Source organism: Oculina patagonica, chromosome 5 (assembly GCF_052425735.1).
Source record: "Oculina patagonica isolate OP01 chromosome 5, crgOcupat, whole genome shotgun sequence".
In the NCBI taxonomy this organism is placed as follows: domain Eukaryota; kingdom Metazoa; phylum Cnidaria; class Anthozoa; order Scleractinia; family Oculinidae; genus Oculina; species Oculina patagonica.
In genome coordinates this window covers 27,215,821-27,236,029 of record NC_135762.1, presented here as the reverse complement: position 1 = coordinate 27,236,029, position 20,209 = coordinate 27,215,821, and the positions used below count along the sequence as shown (strand labels likewise).

General features: G+C 41.5%; 1 protein-coding gene across 1 annotated transcript in view; it reads right to left on the bottom strand.

Annotated features, from left to right (window-relative positions):
- Positions 1-19,266, bottom strand: part of LOC144653636 (zinc metalloproteinase nas-6-like) — a 22,436-nt gene extending 3,170 nt beyond the window's left edge. Inside the window, exons 1-7 of the mRNA XM_078513685.1 lie at positions 19,089-19,266; positions 18,400-18,492; positions 17,494-17,682; positions 16,737-16,854; positions 16,279-16,370; positions 16,086-16,169; positions 15,577-15,828 (exon numbers count right to left, since the gene is read on the bottom strand). Of these exons, the coding sequence (XP_078369811.1) occupies positions 15,577-15,828; positions 16,086-16,169; positions 16,279-16,370; positions 16,737-16,854; positions 17,494-17,682; positions 18,400-18,492; positions 19,089-19,170 (910 nt within the window). The 5' untranslated portion in view covers positions 19,171-19,266. The remainder of the gene's footprint in view (positions 1-15,576; positions 15,829-16,085; positions 16,170-16,278; positions 16,371-16,736; positions 16,855-17,493; positions 17,683-18,399; positions 18,493-19,088) is intronic.
- Between the last annotated feature and the right edge of the window lie 943 nt (positions 19,267-20,209).

The window sequence follows — 20,209 nt, the reverse complement described above, 5'->3', positions numbered from 1 at the left end:
ACCAGGCGTCATTACTATTTTTAGTTAATAGGTTATTTCCCGATGTAATGACGTCTTTTGTGACCAATCACCGTTAAAATTATAACTATATATTATTCACATAAGCTTTTTTGTATTACACAAGCAAGTATGGCCGATGTATAAAGACGTTTATCAAACCTTCATTGAAAAAGAAGCAAAGACACAGCTTACGGACATAAATCATTTGGAAACGTCAAACGAGGATACGATTTTAATATTTCATATCAGCTATTCGTGCCGAAGCAATAATTACGGACAAAAATCAGATGCTTGGTCGTGAAGTTTGATCGCAAGGTTAAGTATATCGGATGCTTGAAGACGTTTATCAAACCTTTCTAGATCAAAAATTAAGAAGTTTTAACTCAGTTTATCGACATAAATCATTTGTAGATGTCTAACGATGGGATGATACAACTTTAGCGTTTGCTAAACTTGACCAAAATTATCTTAGTCACAGGCAACATCACACGCCAAATGGGTTACGGCGTAACCCGAATTGACACTTAAAACGTCAACACATTAGAATACCAAATGGGTTACGGCGTAACCCGAATTGACAAAATTATCTTAGTCACAGGCCTTAAAAACGTCATCACATTGGAATGCCAATGAGTTACGGCGTAACCCGAATTGACAAAAACTTGCAAGTTTACAAGCTTAAAATATTCTGACGTTGTCAAGGAACAATTTACCTTAGTTACCGCGGCCATGAGATGTCCGCCGTTGTCAAGGAACAATTTACCTTAGTTACCGCGGCCATGAGATGTCCGCCGTTGTCAAGAAACATTTAACTTAGCAACTGAATAAAATTATTTTTACTTAACACACTTGTAATGTTTATTGATTGCTTATATTAATAGATACAATATTGTTTCACGGCTCCCAAGAAAAAAAAAAATAAATAAAAGTGAAATAACCCCTTGCTTCACACCTATTTTTTGGTCAAAACAAATAAATACGTGCGGCCCATCTTTTGCTGGCGGTCGCTAAATTATTTTGTCGCAGTCAGAGCGTGACGTGCAGGTCGAGGGGGCTTGGGTCTTTTGGAAAGGAAGGATCGTGGATCGTGGATCGTGGAAAAAGGAACGACAGCCTCAAATGTTGTTCAGACAATCAACAACCTCTTTAGTGATGACTCGAATATTTTTTTGCCACTCTGGGGTGAAATATTCAATCACAAAGTAAACAACAAGATGAGCGCAGGCAATCATTCTTTTATAAAATGAAAAAATGTTTTATTGGACTGAAATTTTATTTCGAAATGTCGGTGGCGCTTTCGAGAAGTTTTTTTTCCAATCTTTTGCGTTCTTCTCTCTTGATTTCTTCCCGAATTTTTCCGATGTCTGGCTGGAGTGAATTTCTTTGTTTTTGTGCAAAGCTTGAACGTAAAGTCTCTTTAAGTTGACGATATTTCTGCATTTCTCGTAAGATCAGTTGAAACTCTTTGTCAGAAACAAGATTATCATTCAGAGCTTGTGAGACAGAGCTGTTTATCGAGTCATGTTTTGCAACAGCCAGAGCGAGGATTCTTGAGTGCTTATTAACTTTACGTTCAAGCTTTTTGTTGATAACTGACAGGCCAGTGGAAGCTGCGCCAGATATACCTGCTACTGCTGCAACAGGCGCGCCGATAACAATTCCAACACCAGTAAGTGAAGTCGCAACAGCTCCAGAAGACAGAGCTGCCGTCACGGCGCCAAGACAGACCACGGAATAGTGAATAACTTTCCGGACTTTTTTATATTTTTTTAACACAAGCCTGTAATGCTCAGCTTCAGCGGATATTTCTTTTTCAATTTTACTTATTTCAGTCAGCCGAAAATTCTCGGCATTTGTTGGGAGGCTTGGATAAAGTTGTGTTTCTTCGCGATCACCATAAGCAGGGGCACTCGGGAGAACATTAGCAGATGACATGGTCTCGTATACATAAAAGTTAATTTTGTATTTAATTTAATTCAATTCCAACTCATATGTAAGATTTGAGCCGTTAAAATCGAATGGCTTTCCATTCTCATCTCTAATCGAAAGAGTCAGAGATGATACATTTTCTTCAGCAGAAACGTCGCGCAAGACGTTAAAATGTGTATTTTGGTAATAAACTTTTTCATACGGTTTTCCACGTATGTCAAAAAACGCTAAAAGGCTTGATGGCTTACCATTTAGCAAGCTTTGTTGCTTGTCGATAAGGTCACAGTTGATGAAGTAATTTTTAGGATTTGAAACATTATTTACCTCAATTGTTTCAAAAAATTCCTTTTCAATACTTGCGTAATTCTCAAACCCAGGCAAATTAAAGAACTTAATAAGACTTTCATTCAGTCCAAAAGTTTTTAAATTGGGCTCTTTTGCTTTTATTATCAATGAACGGCCTGCAATGCCTTTTGTTACAGAAAACATGTTTTTCTCTGGAAATCCTTTTTCAAAAATACTCCCAATGTCATCGAGTGAGAAGTTTCCTTGCCGTATATAACGCGCCTTCTCTTCCTTGTTCACTTGTTTATAAAAAACTATTCCATCCTTTTCCAAACTATTCCAGCTGTTGTAAAGAGAACAACTTAAAAGCCGGATATAGCTCGGTTTTGGAATAGGCTGGTCAAAATAAACAGTGTTCGGATTTTCTTTTGTGGTGACAGTCAGCACAACCATTTTTATATTAAATAAAAATAAAAAATGTTTAATATAAAAGAGGACCATGGATGCAAAAACAAGAGGTTTTATGAAGTGGATGAAAACCCCAGAAGCAACTACAATTTCTGAAGCGGCAAAAGACAATGCATGGAAACCTTTTCTTGCAAAATATCCAAACGCTGACCGAACAAAATTTGTTGCACAGGTTGAGTTCGCGTACAACCACACAGCAACGGCAGACATTTATTACAAGGCAGGGCAAGGCCATTTGATAAATGTTTTTGGCTCTGACAGCAAATATTGGAGCCCAGAGATGAAAAAAGCACTGGGGGTGAATCAAATTTCAGGCGGTTTTCCACAACAGCTGTCACCAAGCGGCGCAAAAGGCTCATCTTTGCCAATTCCCGCGGTTGGATTTCACGAAGCCGCACCGAGTTTGAAAAAAATATTTAACAGCCAAATCAACATCTACGTCACACCAGATCAATATTTCACAACGAAATTAAGAGAGATTTTTCAAAAAACAAAACTGAAGCATACATCAGGAAAAGAGTCAAAAAGGTGGCTTGCTAGCCAAAATATGGGCTACTGGCCTCAGCAACTTAACTTTGCTGTTTGGTGTGCGACAACAGGCAGTGGGGTAAGCCGAGAAATTTTCGATGAAGAACACTCATCTCTTAGCTTGCCACCGATTGTGCGAAATTTTTACCTTTTTCACGTTTATTTCACGATAAGGCGAATATTGTTTCAGATGGGGGGGATTCAGAGCGTAAGTGCCTTGCCTGGCGACCCAACGTTTAGCCAGTTCGACAACAAGTACGACGTGGCTTCGTACAAAAGAATATGTGCTGAGTTCGGTGTCGACCCGTCAAGCGATTTCCGTTTCACAACAGGCGCAAACCACGGACTTGGTAACGTTTATATCTGGATTACTAAGCATTGGACCAAACAAAACTGGAGCAAAATACCCCGATTACGATAAATTTTCGGACGAAGGGGGAGCTGCAAGCAAAGGTAACTTGATTCAATACATCGAGCCAGACGACGCTGCATATGCACAGGCAGACTGGTTTTGTCCTAACGGCACTGAAGGGCTTACTCAGGCAGGTTTGTCGAGAGTAAACCAGTCGATAGAGGCTTTTGTCTACTGTATTCTCGGTTCGCAGGTGAACGTTCGAAGTAGCATACTTGGAACAGGCGGCCGTGCAAAGGAAGCGCAAAGTGAGTTCCTCGTGTTGGTTGAAGACGCTATAAGGCAACCTGATCTGGCAAAGTCGGTCCAAAGATACCAACTAGCCATCGACGAAGCTAAGGTTCGGCTTAACCTTGCAGTCTGCCCAGGTGCCTGGCTGATGCCCGCTCGTATGGTGATAAACACAGAAAGCGTTGTTGGTTACAATAACCAGCTTAAGCAGGCTGTTGTTGGGATGAAATTAGGAGTGAATGATGAGGTTAATAAAGCTACAAAAAAAGCAGCTCTTAAACTGATGGCGGGAGGAAAATCAAAAATCAACCCACCAAACAGCCACCCTTCAAATCCTATATACAAGAGCGCCACAGCAAAAAAAAATCAGGCACCTGCAGCAAGCGCTGCTGAAACACAAGCTAGCAACGCGCAAAGCGCTAAACCTACGAAGGCCGTAGCCAATGATTCACACGAAATAAACAAAGCAACTGTCGCTGTTGGCGCGGTTGGAGCAGCAGCTTTGCTCTACACCCTTATGCGCTAACGTCTCTTTTTGATGTATTTTTCAACAAGAAAAGCAACCACAGCAAGGATAAGCAGCCAGGTGTGCTCTGCAAGAAATCCAATTACTTGACCAGCGGTTTTGAAAAGAAATTTCGCAATCGAGCCAATGAGACCAGGCAGAGCTGATGCTACCTTTGAGCCAATATCACTTAGGCCTTTCCCCAACGCTTTGCCGGTTGCCTTCAACGCGTTTGTAATGGCTCCAATAACAGAACCAATCGTGACACCAGCAGCAAGAAGTATTGCTGTTACTGTCACGCCATATTTTTTGAAGATCTCTTTGATCCTCTCACGAAGTGGAAGCGCCCTTTCTCTTTCTGCAATCTGCGTTTGCAAACGCCCGAGCTCCTCGGTTCTTTCTGCAACTCTTTCTTCCGCAGCTTGTTTGTCAGTGGGGGGTGCATTCTCATCCTCTATAACAGCTTGATCTTCCTCGTTTTGTTGCTTCAGCTCGGCTTCTTTCTCTTTTAGATCATCCAACGCTCTTGTGTCGTTGAGCCTTTCTTGCAAAGTGTTTCTTTCGCTCACTTTGGCAGCGAGGCTTGCCCTTAGTTGGTCGGCTCGTGTTTGTTCTTTTGCCTTCTGCTTTTCTTGTTTTTCAAGAGCAGCAACTTCTTTTTTTGTGTTTTCAAAATCAGTTTTATAGTTTTTAATCAGTTGCTGCAGCTCGCGCAATTCTGATTCATTTTCAACATTTGACCCAAGTTGATCTTTCTTGGCTTGGGCTCGCTCGATTTTTATTCTCAGATCTCTCATTTTTTGGACGGCTTTTTCTCTTTTGGATGCGATTTTTTGGCCCTCTTGAATTTGTTTTTCAGCTTCTCTTAATATTTGGCGTTCATATCTTATGCTCTCATTGTCTTGAGCAATAAGATCTTCAGCTGACGGCCCAAGTTCATCTTTGAAGCTGTCTAAAAAGTTTTTCATGAAGCCTGACTCATTATCTTTTAGAATCTTGTACTCGCCTTTTTTAGTTCCTATAGCAACAATTTTCCCCTCATTTTTCCCAGTGCCCTCTTCTAAACTTCTAATTTTTTCAAATTTTGCTTTGGGGAATTTGCCTTTTATCGTGTCTACAGCTTTTTTAAGTTTTTGCCGCAAAAAACTTTCTTTTTGAAGATCACTTATCGAAGGGGTTCTTTCAAGCAAATGTGTTTCGTCGTAGGAGGTATCAGGCAGCCCGCTCTGTTCGTGCTGCATCGTTTGCATTTCATGTTGTTCACCCCCATGGTAGGGTGTGGATGCCTCCCCGGGCTGAAATGGTCGGGTTGTGTCGACCTCTTGTTCCTCTTCATCATCGTTATCACTGTTGTGGTCAAGATCTTGGTCCAAATCAGGGTCCTCGAATCCAAAATCACCACCACCTGTTGCCACCGCTTAATTTATATATATATATTTTTAAATTAAACTTTTCAATTTAACAATAAAACCAATCGAGAGATGGCTGCTGTTCAAGAAAACCTTCGACCGGGACGCACAGAGAAAATACTCGGCGCACTGAAAGCCGAGCGCGCGGTAAAACGAATCACTTTTGACCGCACAGAAGCCAATCCAGAGGAAACGTTGTATGTTTCAGTGCCCAAGCTGAACGAAAACGAGGTCATTGTGCCTGGCTCGCTGGCGCTGCGCTTCAACATCGACTTGAGCGGAGGCCATGCCAACAACTTTCTGGTTGACAACGTCAGCCGAGCTCTGGTCGACGATTTTGTTGTAAAGTACGAAGGCACCGTCGTGCAGGACACGGTTGGCTATGGCATCTACAAAATATTTGAGGATTTTTTCCTTTCGCAGGAGGAGCGCGACGACAGGGTGCCAGAGGGCATTCAGAGCGAGGACCTTAACAAAATTCGCTCAAATGCTGGCGATAAGAAAGCTTCAGGAGTCGAAGCAGAAAAAAAGCTGAATGAGATATATGGAAATAAATACCGCATCCGCCTGGATCACCAGATTTTAACTGACCATGGGGCATTTTATCCTCAGGCACTATACAACGATCTTGTGTTCGAACTGAAGCTCGCGGCAGCCGAACATGTGGTCAGAGGCTCAGATACAACAAAACTAAAATACAAGTTGACAAACATCCAGCTGGAGTACGAGATGATAAGAAGCGAGGAAATTGCAGATGAAGCGTTCAGCGCTTATTCGGGCGGAAAAGAGTTCGCTTACGACCACATCCAGCGTGTTAAAGTGGTGACTTTTGCAAAAGCCTCCGACACACGTCTGAATCTAAGGGTCAACCCGCAGAGGAGGTCCATGAAAGGTATCTTGCTCCTATTTATTGAGCAATATAACAAAGGTGCAAGGAGCTCGGAAAAGTACATTAACCCGGACCTTACAAAAGTAAGCATCACTGTCAACGGCTCGCCAAACATGCTGTACAACAACGGCATCGAAGGAATGGACATTTGGGGAGAAGTTAAAAGATTCTACATGAAAGAAAAAAATAAAACGCAGCACATGACTCTGCAAAAGTTTTACACAGAAGACAAGTTTGGCCTTCTTATTGATCTGCGTTCCATGGCTGACCACTCGATGCACGGAAGCGGCACACGCCTTGTGAACACAAAGGACGGTGTCCAGCTTGAGCTAGAGAGGAAAGCAAGCGGCTCAGGTAATTTGAACTGCCACATTTACGTAATCAGCGACGCCCAAATGAATATACTTGGCAGGCAGTTAGAATCTGTGCTTTTATAATGTGTGCGTAAATCGCACACACTTCCCCGCAAGGGGAAATTTTTTCTTTGAAAAAGTGTACCTTAGGTACATATACGAACGAAGATGGATCCTGCCAATATACCCTTCAACGCCCTCATTGTGGGACCAACGAACTCAGGAAAAACAAGATACGTGGTTAATCAGCTTTGTGGCCCTTTCCGAGGCAAGTTTGACTACATCGTGCTCATCTGCCCGACGTTCGCGCACAACAAGACTTATTATCGCTTTGCTGAGGAAGATCTTCGATTTTTTGTTTTAATTTGTGAGCAGCACGAGGTGGAATCTTGGTTAAGGCTTTCAAGATTTCTTTTTGAGGGTACGAACACGCTTATCATCCTCGACGACTGTGCTGCTTCGAAAGATGTAAAAGGAAGAACAGGGGAGTTGGTGAATCTTGCTTTCTCTGCTCGCCACGCAGGCTTGAGCATATGGGTGTTAACTCAAAAATTGACAAGCATAACATCCTCATTCCGCGAAAATGTTGCGGCAATCGTTTTCTTTTACACCCCCTCTGCCAAGACCACGAAGGCAATCTTTGAGGATTACGCTGGCGAACTTGCCAATGAGGATTACAAAGAAATCATTTTAAAGCTAAAAAAAAATAAGTTTTCGCATCTTGTCATTTCTCATCGCCACCCTTACGGCACAAAATTTTCTTATTGAACATATTTTTTAGAGTAATAAATGGCTGACCCGTTCGCAACTTCTCCTCCCGAGAGCGTCAAGGGCGCTGCAAGTGAACAAGAATTAGCTTCCGTAATGGAACTGCTAGGAGCTGAACCAGAAAGTACAGAAAGCGCTATGGCACTCATTCAAGGCCCTGACATTCCTGCTTTGCGTGAACAGCTTGCAATCCTTGTTTCAACAGGAAAAGCCAAAGAAGCAATCGGTGTGCAACTGACACACGAGCAGGTGAAGCGCTTGACAGATAAAGAAGTTGAAAAGTACTTAAAGAGATATGAGGCATACGTTGGATCCAAAACAACCGACAGCTTGATTGACAGCTTTATTTTTCTTGTTACTAAAGTCGTTGGTATGGCCGTAAATATCAAGGACGTCAATGATTATCAGAAGGAACTCAAAAACGACTACATCATCAGCAAAGAGCTGTCCACTTTGGCAGGCGGTCTGGCTTTGAAATGCGGCCGCTTTCTTGCCGTTGCAAATGCTGCGCTCATCACAACAAAGCACATTGATTTAAACGAAGCGACAGAGTGCCACTTCGCTGTGCGAAGCCAAAGGGACTGCTTGAGTCCCAGCGCCATGGCGCTGAAACAAAAACTACTGAAGATTTTTCTGAGAAATGCTAAGAAAATGCTAATTAATTACTGAACAATGCTTAGAAATTGCTGACCAAAAAAGTTTGCTGAGCAATTTTCTATTTAAATATTATTTTTTTCTCATTATATAATGGCTGAGCTCGAACCAACTCCGATCGCTCAAGAAGAACAGAAACAAGTTACTTCAACAACTCCAGCAACAAAGCCTGCCAAAAATCCAAAGCGAGTTGCTGCTGGCAAGCTTGCAGCTGAAAAAACAAAACAGGCTCGTGAAGCACAGAAAAAAGCTGCTGTCGAGGCTGCTGCAATAATTGCAAAAGAAAAGGAAAAGAAATCTGCTGCTGCAAAGCGAAATGCAACACCACCGGACGTAACGGAACCAGCTCCGCCCGAGGCTCAGCCGCAATCAAGCGGTCTCACCACAAATCAATGGATATCTTTGCTTGGTATCGGCGGTGCAATCGTTACAACTTATGTGAAACGCGAAGACATAAAAGGCTTTATAAACGAAAAAAGAAGTCCAACATTTAAAGCTCCGCCAACTCTTATAACTGATAACACACCGAGTACAGCAGAAAGTATTGGAAGGGTTGCAACTCGTTCTTCAGACACGCGCCAAACGGGCTCGAGAATTCCGCAACCAACAAGCCAAAATTGCTCAAAAAAAGGAATCCGTTTGATGGATTAAAAAAAATTTCTTTTTGAACATTTATTTTTTATTTATTATACCGACAATGTCCCTAAGTCTTGTTCTTGACAGCCTTGTTAAAGGTGCAGCTATTGCCGGTATTTCATTACTTTGGTTTGAATTTTCCAAAAAATGCGTTAAAAGCGCTATTTGGGTGGTTATTGACAGTGATAAATTTTTAAAAGAAGTTGAAGAAAAAGAAAAAAAAATTAAAGAAGTTGAATCTGGTGAAAAATAAAAAAAAATTTTTTTTCAATTAAATATTTTTTCTTATTTTATACTGAACTGTCATGTCCGACAACAAACTCGTAAAAACACTCATGGATGCTGCCACTCTTACTGGCCTTGCCGCCGGAATCGGCTGGGCTGCTAAAAAAGTTGTAAAAGAAAACTTCACATCTGACCCAAGCAGCAGTTTTATGAACTATGCAAAGTTCACGGCTGTCATGACAGGCAGTCTTGCCCTTAAACAATATCTAGAAGACCAGAAAATTCTTCCCACCAATTAAAAAAAAATTCTCATAATATAAGAACAAATACACACAATGGCCAGCGTCGCAATTATGGCTGGCGGAGCTATCTTGAACGCTGCTGCTTTCATTGGCGGCAACTACCTTGCTCGAGCTTTGGGTGGCGGAGATGACGCCGCTTTGAAAGAAAAAGAAAGACACGACAAAGCTCTCGAGGCTTACAATGCAGCTTATGCAAAATACTCTCGCGACCGCACCAAGCTCCTCGACTGGATACAAACCAACGCGGAAATAAAAGAGCAGGCCAAACAGAACTTCACAAACACTGACTACGCTTTCAAACTCTACAACCAGGCACATCCTGACAAACAAATGATTCCTCCGAAAGAACCCAAGTTCTCTGATTTTTATCAGCCAAGCGAGCAGCAGAAACAAGGTGAACTGATGTTTGTTGGCGCAGGCGCGCTTGCACTTGGGTACGCTGCCTTTCGGTTTCTTTAAACGTTTCTTTTTTTTCTTGTATACGCATGGATGCAAAGATTTTTGCGGGCAACTTTTCGGAATCTCGAAAGTCTACTATAGCCCCCAGGGCTACTGGAAGGGAATTGCCGCGATAAAAAAATTAGCCGAGGCCGCCAAGGTTTCCGAAGATGCTGCAAAAAAGTGGCTAGTTAAGCAGGCCCTTTGGCAGATCTACCTTCCGGCACCCCGATACGTTCCTCGCCCAAAATTCGATGTTTCTACTCCAAACGCGGTCCACCAGGCGGACCTTCTTTTTCTGCCACACGACAAACTGCCGCGAGGGCGAAAAGTTTACAAATACGCTCTGACTGTTGTTGACGTTGCCAGCCGTTTCAAAGAGGCCGAGCCTTTGACCTCCAAAGATTCAACTGAGGTTGCAAAAGGTTTTCAGACAATTTACAGGCGAAGTGCACTAAAATGGCCACAGATGCTGCAAGTTGACCCTGGTCGCGAATTCATGGGATCTGTTACCAAAGAAATGGAAAATCACAAAACCTATATTAGACGCGGGCGTGTTAACATTCACAGAGATCAAGCTATTGTTGAACGTTTTAATCAAACACTGGCAGGGCGCCTGTTTGGTTATCAGTACGGTGTCGAGATGAACCTGCCATCTGGCCAGCGGTCGACAGCGTGGGTAAAAAGGCTACCAGAAGTTGTTGCCGCTCTAAACAACGAAGTAACCAGTCTTACTGGTAAGAAACCTGCTGCTGCAATCAAAGAAAAGGCTGTTTCGTCAAAACCGTCCTCAAAATATACAAGACCTGTTGGCAAGAAAGAAAAAAAACTCCCCTCTCTCGTTAATGTGCGCTTCCTCTACCAACCTGGCGAGCTGGAAGGCGGCGTAAAAAGGGCTACAGATCCGATTTGGTCATTAAAAGTCTACAGCATTGAAAGGTCTGTTACTAAACCTGATCAGCCAGTGCTTTATTACTTGCACGATGGTCCAAAGCGCGGCTTCGTGCGTGAAGAATTGCTTGTTATTCCTCCAAATACACAGTTACCACCAAGCACTTAGTGCTTGAGCCCCTTTGGCTCAGAAAATCTCTAAAAGTTATGTTTATGTAGGCTTTGTTTCGCAAAACTTATACCCGTAAGCATTTGTATGTATCCCATCATCCGCTATCCATCGCTTTGAGTCAAAAGGCGACAGCGATTTTTTGTTTACCACTATTGAATACATCTCGTGGGCATAGCTTCTTAGCATGTGCATTTCGTGAAAGCTTTCCTTGTTTTGAAAAAGTGTATCTTTGAAGTTTTCATGATCTATCTTATTCTTTGTCACACACTCTTTTACCCCCTTTGCTTTTTTTATATTTTTTTTGTCTTCTGTCATTATTGAATACATTTTTGGCCTCAAACAAACACACTCTGAAATTAGTTTTCCTGCGCATTCGTCTTTCATTTTTCCCAACACCTTTTTTGTTTTTTGTTGAAAACAGCGAATGATCTTTCGGGTAGTCGCTTGTGTCGTACTTGTCAATGTTTTCTGCCATGTCCGCGTAAACGTCTTCTGTTTCTATCTCAAGCAAAAGGCTGTCTGTGTCTGTATACAAAAGCTCGCAACGCTCCCCGTACTCTTTTTTCAGGTGGTTGTAATAAAAATCGTACATACATAACTTGCTTACGTCAAGGATGGTCATGCCTGTGTAGACCGGTTTATTAAGAAAAAGCTTACTTTTTCGCATGTCTATTCCAACCAGATCGTTTGAAAACATTACATGTCTTGAATACAATGGACTTGCAACTAATTTTCTTATTTTCTTTGTTTCGTCGCTGCGCACTATTCTTATGTCTACACGGTTTCTCAGGTTTTCCATTGTTTTTCCAAAAACTGAGTTATTCATCAGCTTGTAAAAGTTCTTTTCAAAGTCGCTTTTCGCTTCTTTTCGGAATTCTGTGTTCATCCGGATGTACGGCTCCATCCACGCCTCTTGTTCAAACTCTAAGGCCCTGTGCACTTTTTTGAGTTTCATTCCCTGTTTTAGATAAAACTGCAAGTTTCGGTAATGCACGACGTAATTGGTTTTGTCTTCAAGAGTTAAAACAAGCTTTTCGGTGTCTGGCGGGTGCAAATCAAGATTTTTTATTGTTTTGTTTTGGTAAGGCGAAAACATTTCTTTGTTTATTTTCTTTTTCTCTGGTGCTAATGGATAGCTGTTGTGGGCGTCATGCAGCTCTTTCGGGTATTCCAAGTCCACCTCTAAAATCCATCCAGCTTTTGCATACTCTTTTTTTGTCGTTATTTCTTTTTCTGTTGGCATAACCTTTTTCCATCTGAAACCACTTTTTGGGAGCGGCTTGCTCATTGCCCACCCGTAAAGGTTATTCGCATCGAGGTACGTTATGTATATTTTTGGCTGGCTCGGGTCAAATCCCTCAACATAAGGGTTGTTCGCCTTTGCATATCTCTTGCTTACCATCGAAATTCCGCCTCTTATTCCCCTTTCGACAAAAAGATGCATTTCATAGTCTGTAAGTAACTCAAGCTCCACCCCTGTCTTTTTCAAGAGTGCGTCCCAAGAAAGGCCTGGCGTCGTGTAATAATTCGCGGGATCCAACCCGTACTTCTCAAGACCGAGTTTTCGGAAGCTTTCAAAGACGTCGGCTAACAGGGTCACGTCTGTCTTAACGTACAAATCGTGGTAGTCGCCCAGGGTCTGGCAGCCAAAGGTTTTCCACACTTTTTGCGCATGTTCATACTCTTTATCTGTTATGTGCTCGTCGTTAAGTTTGCTGTAAAACTTTTCTTTTTCTGGCAAACTTGTTTCTTTAAATCTTCCCCATGAGTCCATGTATTCGTAAGGATAGATTCCCTTTTTGCAAAGAAGTTCAAAACATTCTTCGCTTTCTTCAAATTCTAAGTTATCCTTTGTTATATTTAATGACTCCTTTGGTATCTCTTCTACAAGTTTTTCAAGCTTCCCAGGTAAAAAGTTCAAGCTGTCAATAAACCTTAAACCCCCCAGTGAAAATGTGATGTATTTTTCCATGTTGTTTGCGACACATTTTACCTCTTTCTGTGCCTCTTTTGAAATCTTTGACATTGCCTGCATTAAATGGTGTTCATCATAACCCCTCAGGTTGTGAAATGCAACTGGTATTTGAACCTTTTTCGGATCTATTCGCATCATAAAGTTACAAATGTTGTGTGCGGCTCCTCGAAACTTGCCTGTTATGTGGCAATGGTCTTTTACCACATCCTTGTAGTTCGGCTGGATAAGCGGCTTGTGGCACGCTAAGCAGTTTTTTTTGGTTTTTCGCTGCTAATTTGTGTGTTTCTTTTTCAAGCTTTTTTAGCTTATAGTGGGTTTCGGTATCCAGGTTTTTTTCCTCTTTTTCCTTTCTGTAATAACATTTTTTGTGCATCTGCCCAAAGTAATTAAGCTCCTTTTTGTTTCCAATCCAAACTGGCAAAGAGTCCAAAAAGTTTTGTTTCATTAGCGTTTCTTCGCAAATGTGGCAATTGGTTGCATTTTTGAAGTTTACCCAGTCTTTTGCCGTCATCACAAGAGGTTTTGGCTTTGACAATTCATATCTTATTTTTCTTTCTTCACTTAAAAGACAGTTCAAAAATACTTCAACGGCATTTTGTCCTCTGTACACAAATGTTTTTTCGTGTTCACCATCACTCCTTACAACTGTGTAAGCAAATCCGCATGCCTCGTGCTGTTCTGTTTTGTCTGTGTAACTCGGCTTCATGTCTTTCACTTCTTCACCAAGGTCTTTTCTTTTCTGGCGCTCCTCGGCCGTTTCGCGTTTACATCCTTGCATCTTTCTTAACAATGCCTCAAAGTCGGCGTAAATTACAAAAGGCGCTTTCATTTGTTTGTGGTAGTGTTTAAAAGAAATAGTGTTTTTCCCCTCTTCCGGCATTTCGATTCTTGTTGGCCTGCCGTTAACTCCATTGCAATATTTTTCGTGCTTTTCGAGCAAGTCTGCTCTTGTAAAACCGGTCAAGCACATCATGCAAAAGTGTTTTTTGTTGTGTGATTTAGTCTGATCGTAAAGCAGAGCGCATACTCTTTTTACAAAACAGTAGTGCTGAATTAATCCTGACTCAATTAACATAAGGTTTATACGGGAAATGCTATTTTCTTTTTTGCTTGTTCTGAGAGGTATCACACAGTCGTCTTCCCATCCAAACACATTTATTGCAAGGTTGTTGTTTTGCGCCTCAAGCCTGTCAATCTGCTTTAGAGGCGTTGGAAAATCGATTCCATTGTAGTTTATTCCGTCGTCAACTGGGTATCTGCTTGTTCTTTGCGGATTTTTCCCATCTCTTGGCGGAAATAATGCAGCTCTCAAAGCCCATTTCAAACATTCGTTATCCCTGTTTTGCACGTTAATAACTGCTTTTTTGTTTGCCAATTTTGGTGGTAAAGGCAGATAACTCCCCCCTCTCAATGGCTGATAACGCGCGACATTGATATACGCCATTTCTATTCTTTCAATTTTCCACCCCGAGCCCCTCTCTGACCAAGCCTCAATTTCTCCCTTTGCTTTTTCGATAAATCTGACAAACTCTTTTTCGATTTCTTCTTTGGTGTTTTTTGAAAACACGTGCGGTTCTCTTTCACTGAAATAGTGGTTCATGTGTTGCGTAACTCCGTCTCTTTGTATCGAAAATTTAACTTCAAGTCCAAAGCTTGCTTTTAAGCTTCGTAAGTCATCAATTTCGCTTTCCAAAAGATCATAAAACTTTTTTTTTGTGTTTTTTTGCAAAAATTAAAAGATCTTTGTTGTTAGTGTCAGTTTCGGGTATGTTCATTTTCCATACTCTAAGCCATTCGTTAAAATCGGTGTGGGCGAGTGAAAAAGACAAATTTCTTTGGGGGTTTCTTTGAAATTCACGGAGGTTTTCCTCCATCATAGCTTGCAAAACTTCTGACGAATATCTTGCGGCAGCCATCTGTTGCATATACCAAAGAAAAATATTTGTTTAATTGAAAAATAAATCTAGCACACAGGTGGCGCTCTCTGTTGCTGCGGGCCGTTAGAGGTGCCGCCAACGCCTTTTTTGCAACTCGTTTCGCGAGAGGGGTAAGAAAGGCGTCTTGCGTTCCGCACACACATGTAAATTAGGAGTTGTGGACACAAATTGTGACAAGGAGCGAGGCGAGCCCGGGCGAGCCGAGCGAGTTGTCACAGTTTGTGCCACAACTCCTAATATTGAAAAATAAATCTAGCACACAGGTGGCGCTCTCTGTTGCTGCGGGCCGTTGAGGTGCCGCCAACGCCTTTGCAACTCGTTTCGCGAGAGTGGTAAGAAAGTCGTCTTGCTCCGCACACACATAAATTAGGAGTTGTGGACACAAATTGTGACAAGGAGCGAGGCGAGCCCGGGCGAGCCGAGCGAGTTGTCCATTTGTGCCACAACTCCTAATTTACATGTGTGTAAATTGCTTTCAATTGCTTGTATTCCATCTCAGTTGAAAGTACTTTAGCCTGAATTTGAAATTAAAGGTACACATGGACTGAAATTCGGTGTTTTTGTTTTACCTGTAGGTGGTTTTGGAGTGACTGGTTTGCTAGTGGGTTGTCCGCTACAATACATCCTTTTCGCCTGTTCAATGTCCGAACCACTCAGACCGCGCGTGTTGCCCAGGTTTGTACTTCCGTCTTTGCGCGTGATTGTGACTCGTCCACTACCAAAAGCTGTCGAGTGGTAATGCATCACACTGTTGTAATCGTATCCGACTCCGCGCGAGTTGATTTGACTTGAAGACATCTTGGAGAATTGTGAATGAAATTCTGGAAAATGGAAAAATAAGAAATGAATATAAATTAGTGAAGAATTTTGCGGCGCAAGGTGGCAGACAGAAAATGCCACTGTTACTCCCGCGCTTTTGGTTTCCCGCGCTTTTGATTTCCCGACTCTTCCTGCGCTTTTGGTTTGCCAGTGGTTACATTTTGTTTCCCGCGCTTGGCACCAGTTACACATTTTCCCGCGCTTGCATGTCAGTTTGCTTTTAACTTCCCGTTTTGATTGCTTGATATAGTGTACTTACGTTGAGGGATGTTGCCCCAGCGAATGTTGATGTATCTATCCCTATCGGGACGGGACTGCTCATGCCAGAACCCGAGGGCGTGCCCTAGCAAAATATAAGACAAAGATTTAGTTCATACATTACAATATCGTAGAAAAGGTTTCTTATAAAGATGTTGTTTTATGATTTTAAAACATATCCTTCAAGAACTTACCAATTTCATGAACGACAGTGTGAAGATATTCACATCCTCGTCCAATAGAGATCTTCTGTTGTCCGCCAACTCGTCCAACCATAGAGTAGCATCTTTTAAGATAACGAAAGAAAAATATCAATACAGATAAAAAGCGTACAGCCTGTCGAGAGTGAAGATATTTACAAAAGCATGCAAGTCTGAAGAAAACAGTTGACAGTTTACACAAATTCAAAGTTGAAAATAGAAATTATTCTACGAATAGTTTAAGCGCACAGAAAATTTACTGTCCTCCCTAACAAATGCTTTTAAACGCTCTGTTGCTCATTCTTTACTCTTGTTGCCAGATGAAATTCCTCCGCGACCTCCACTCATGATAAAAAAAAAATTGCGCACTCGCTTACGTTCGACTGCCGCCCTTTTACGCATCAGAAAAACCCCACGAACAACAACAACAAAAAAAATCTCCATGTACTTACCCTCCTCCAGCAAAGAAGCTGACGTAGTTAGCATGGGAAGTTCTTGGTACAAACTTGAGGCAAGGAACATACTTCATCCAGTGCTGAATACCTGCATTGATAACACTGCGGGCATGCGCTGTGACAAAAAGACAAACAGTCGAGTTAAATATAAGTCGAGTTTCCCATTTATTAGTGCTCTGCGCTTCGCATATCATACGTCACGGACATCACATCTTGAAAAAAAAAGTTGTTGCTCGAAATCCATCTTAACCTTCGTCGTTCGAAACCATCCTTGGTTGTTTTCGCATTATTATTACTCCTTTGCAATTGTCGTTTCTCTATGTTAAAAAAAATGACCTAAAATATCATGACATTGCTCCTATAATTGTGCTGTTGTTTTTTTTCGGTTGTCGTGCTTTGTTTTCTCGCTGATGTTGCTACAACAGGCTCGATACTACTTTCAAAATATTATTTTGGCCAATTCCCTTATCCCGCAGTAAACTAGCCGTACAGTTGACGAAGATAAAGAAATCATAATTTGGAGGGAATTGTTAGCGGATGGATCACTAAATTCTCTTAACTTACATTTAAAAAACGTATGGAATCCAGTAAGGAGAATTAATGTTTCCAGCTGAGCTTGGCTCTGAAAGAGTATGCTTGTTAACTAAGTAGGGGTATAGGGGGTGTTGGTGGGGTATAGGTCGTATATCTGGGGGAGTAGTGTAGCACCCTGACCCCAGGGAGAACTTTTTAAAGCATAGGCTGCATTACTCACCAACACTGCCTTCAATACGGTAAGGTATCACCGGGCGACCATTTGAATCCATCCATCGGCGAGCCAGACTGCTCATAGCACCACGCTTGTGTCTTCCGCCATGATTAACCGGCAATCCCAGAATTCTTCGCTGGGCGTGTGTCAATTTGATATCGCCTTCATGTAAATCGCCCCTGTGTTTATCGGTCACTAGAATGCAAGACTAAGTGTTAAGGAGAGCAATGTCCTCCTCGCTCTATATTATTTTCAAGCTTTACACCGTGCACTTAAATTTGCTAGAATTTGTTATTTCGGTGAATGTCTGTTCGGAAGGCCTGTTATCCCCTCATATTTCTTAAGACAGACGTATCTTGAACCTTCGGGCGTAAAAAGGGGAAATATATAAAACAGCTGTTGTTTTCGGAGATGTAAAAATGTTGTTTTGGGCACAGGAAAACGCCATCTACGATTTTCGGAAGGGTAACAACAGCTCGCAATTTCGAGTAATGAGATTTTGTTTCGTAAAAGTTTCTACCACTCTTATTTCAGCTGAAATCCGAAAAGATGTAACTGTTTTAGTTTTCACGTTCAAATATCCCTTTAAAAGGCCGAGAACGATACGGGAAAATAGTACAACGACATTCCAAGTGCGGCTTTTGACTGAATTTTTTCTTCGTTGGGTTCTTCTGTCCTAAATGCAGATTTTGAAGCGTCGATCAAGACTAGGAAATAACCTGTTGAAGATTTTACTGGTGTATACTTTGGTTTACCCCACTCAGCAAAAATACTAATTATTAAAACATACAATAACGAGACTTGAGTTTACTAAGGTTAAAACACAGAGATACATAAAAGCAAAAGGAATGGTTTTAACAATAAAATGTTCATGGACTTATTGAGTGATCAGTAGATATTTTCAGTACTTACTTCTCAAATTTCCTACAGCATTGTTTGCCATTTCGATCACTTCAAAAGCCGATCGACTATCATTTGCCTGCAATGTTCGTCCTTGTACTGGAGCTGAAATAAAAAGCAAAAAGAATATTTCAATGCTATTCACGCCGGTATATTTCTGTTGGAAAAAAGACTTTGCAGTTACTTTTCTTAAACTAGCTAAATACTTTCGACGGATATACGCTAAACCTGTGAAAACCACTGACAAAATTGGGATGCCGATTTGAGCACAGTTAATGTAGGAGGATGACTAGAATTTTGAAAACAATCGACTTTCTTGTATATCACCAAATCAGAGCCGTATTAAACTCGCAAGAGGCAAGACGCCGCGGCACTTGCCTCGTCTTAATTTTTACTCAAAATTTTAAAAAAAATGTATGTTTTGTTGGGAAAATAATCCCCAATTGACCAAGATTGATTCTTCTCGAGAAATAGTACCTCATGAAATATATCTTTAAAAGAAATTCATAGCTTCTAGATTTTAAAATTTTCTGAAAGGCATGCCCCCAGAACCCACTAGCAAGATTTTGCCTCGTCTATGGCACTGAAGGTCTGGTTACGGCCCTGCAAATTCTCAGAAGTGACAATAAAAGAAATGTGCGAACACCAGTAAGGGGTATCCATATTGCCATCAGGAACTGAAATGGTTTACTAGCTCTTACCTGGAGGCGGTTGTATCTCCACCGGTTCAGACATACAGTTGGCTAACTGCAGAAAAACAGCGAGTAGCGCTATACGAAGCATCGTTGTCTGGTCTCTTCTTCTTGCAAACTCTTCAATTCGTTTGTAAGCACTTGAGATACTAACGAATCTTCAATGCTGCAGCCTTCTCTTTATATATCGTTTGGAATAAAAGTTTTCCTCTTAATGTGGGCGTGCAGAAACTGAGACTGGCATCACGGCTTTGAAATCAAGTTACATATTTGGTAATAAGGCAAATTTACCTACGTCAAAGCCAAAGGTCGGGGCGAGGTCACTTGTTACTCAATTTCCGACTTTTGTAAAACGAGGGACGGCGTGAGGCGGTTTTATGCTCTCAGCTCAAAAACAAATTAAACAGATGCGAAACGTGTTTACTGTCGGAAATATTAATTAAAGGATTGTCTTTAGTTTGAATGCGCGCATATTCCTAATTAGTTTGCGGTAGGCCATCTTTTATCTTCGCGTGTCTTTGTATTGATTAGAACCTTCTTCCTTCGTTTGCATACGTGACAGCTTATGGCTGCAGTTCAAACCTTTGCCATTCAGCGGCTGGCAAAAATGTCTTTAACGCTGGATTAATCATTTTTGTAGGCTTGAATTTTTCGTTAGTTTTAAGTAAACCACTTGAGTTCCGCTTCTACCCAAGTCACGCATTCCACGTTCATTTCCAGACGGAAACGAAATGTATTAAAATTTGACATTGGCTTTAAACAACACATGAAGAAGAACGAAGGGCTTGCAGTGTTTTCACAGCGCTTTCCCCAATAAAAGAAAGGCCAAAAAAAGCAAAACAATGAATACAAAATTCATTTTTGATCGAATTTCGAGGCAAACAACTAAATCGACGCTCGTGTTGCACGTGTTGCCGGCACATTGCGTAGCAGGGCGTGACGGAAACAAATCACCGTAACAAAAGACGTAATGACGTCAATACTATTGCGAAAAATCAAGGCACCACGCTATGCGTCCAGTCTAAACAAAACAAACCCCAAACAAAACGTTTCAGCATTAAAATTCTGGGAAAATTGGACTGACGCACATTGCTAAGCTAAGATAGTAGTAGTAAATGTGAATGGTAACT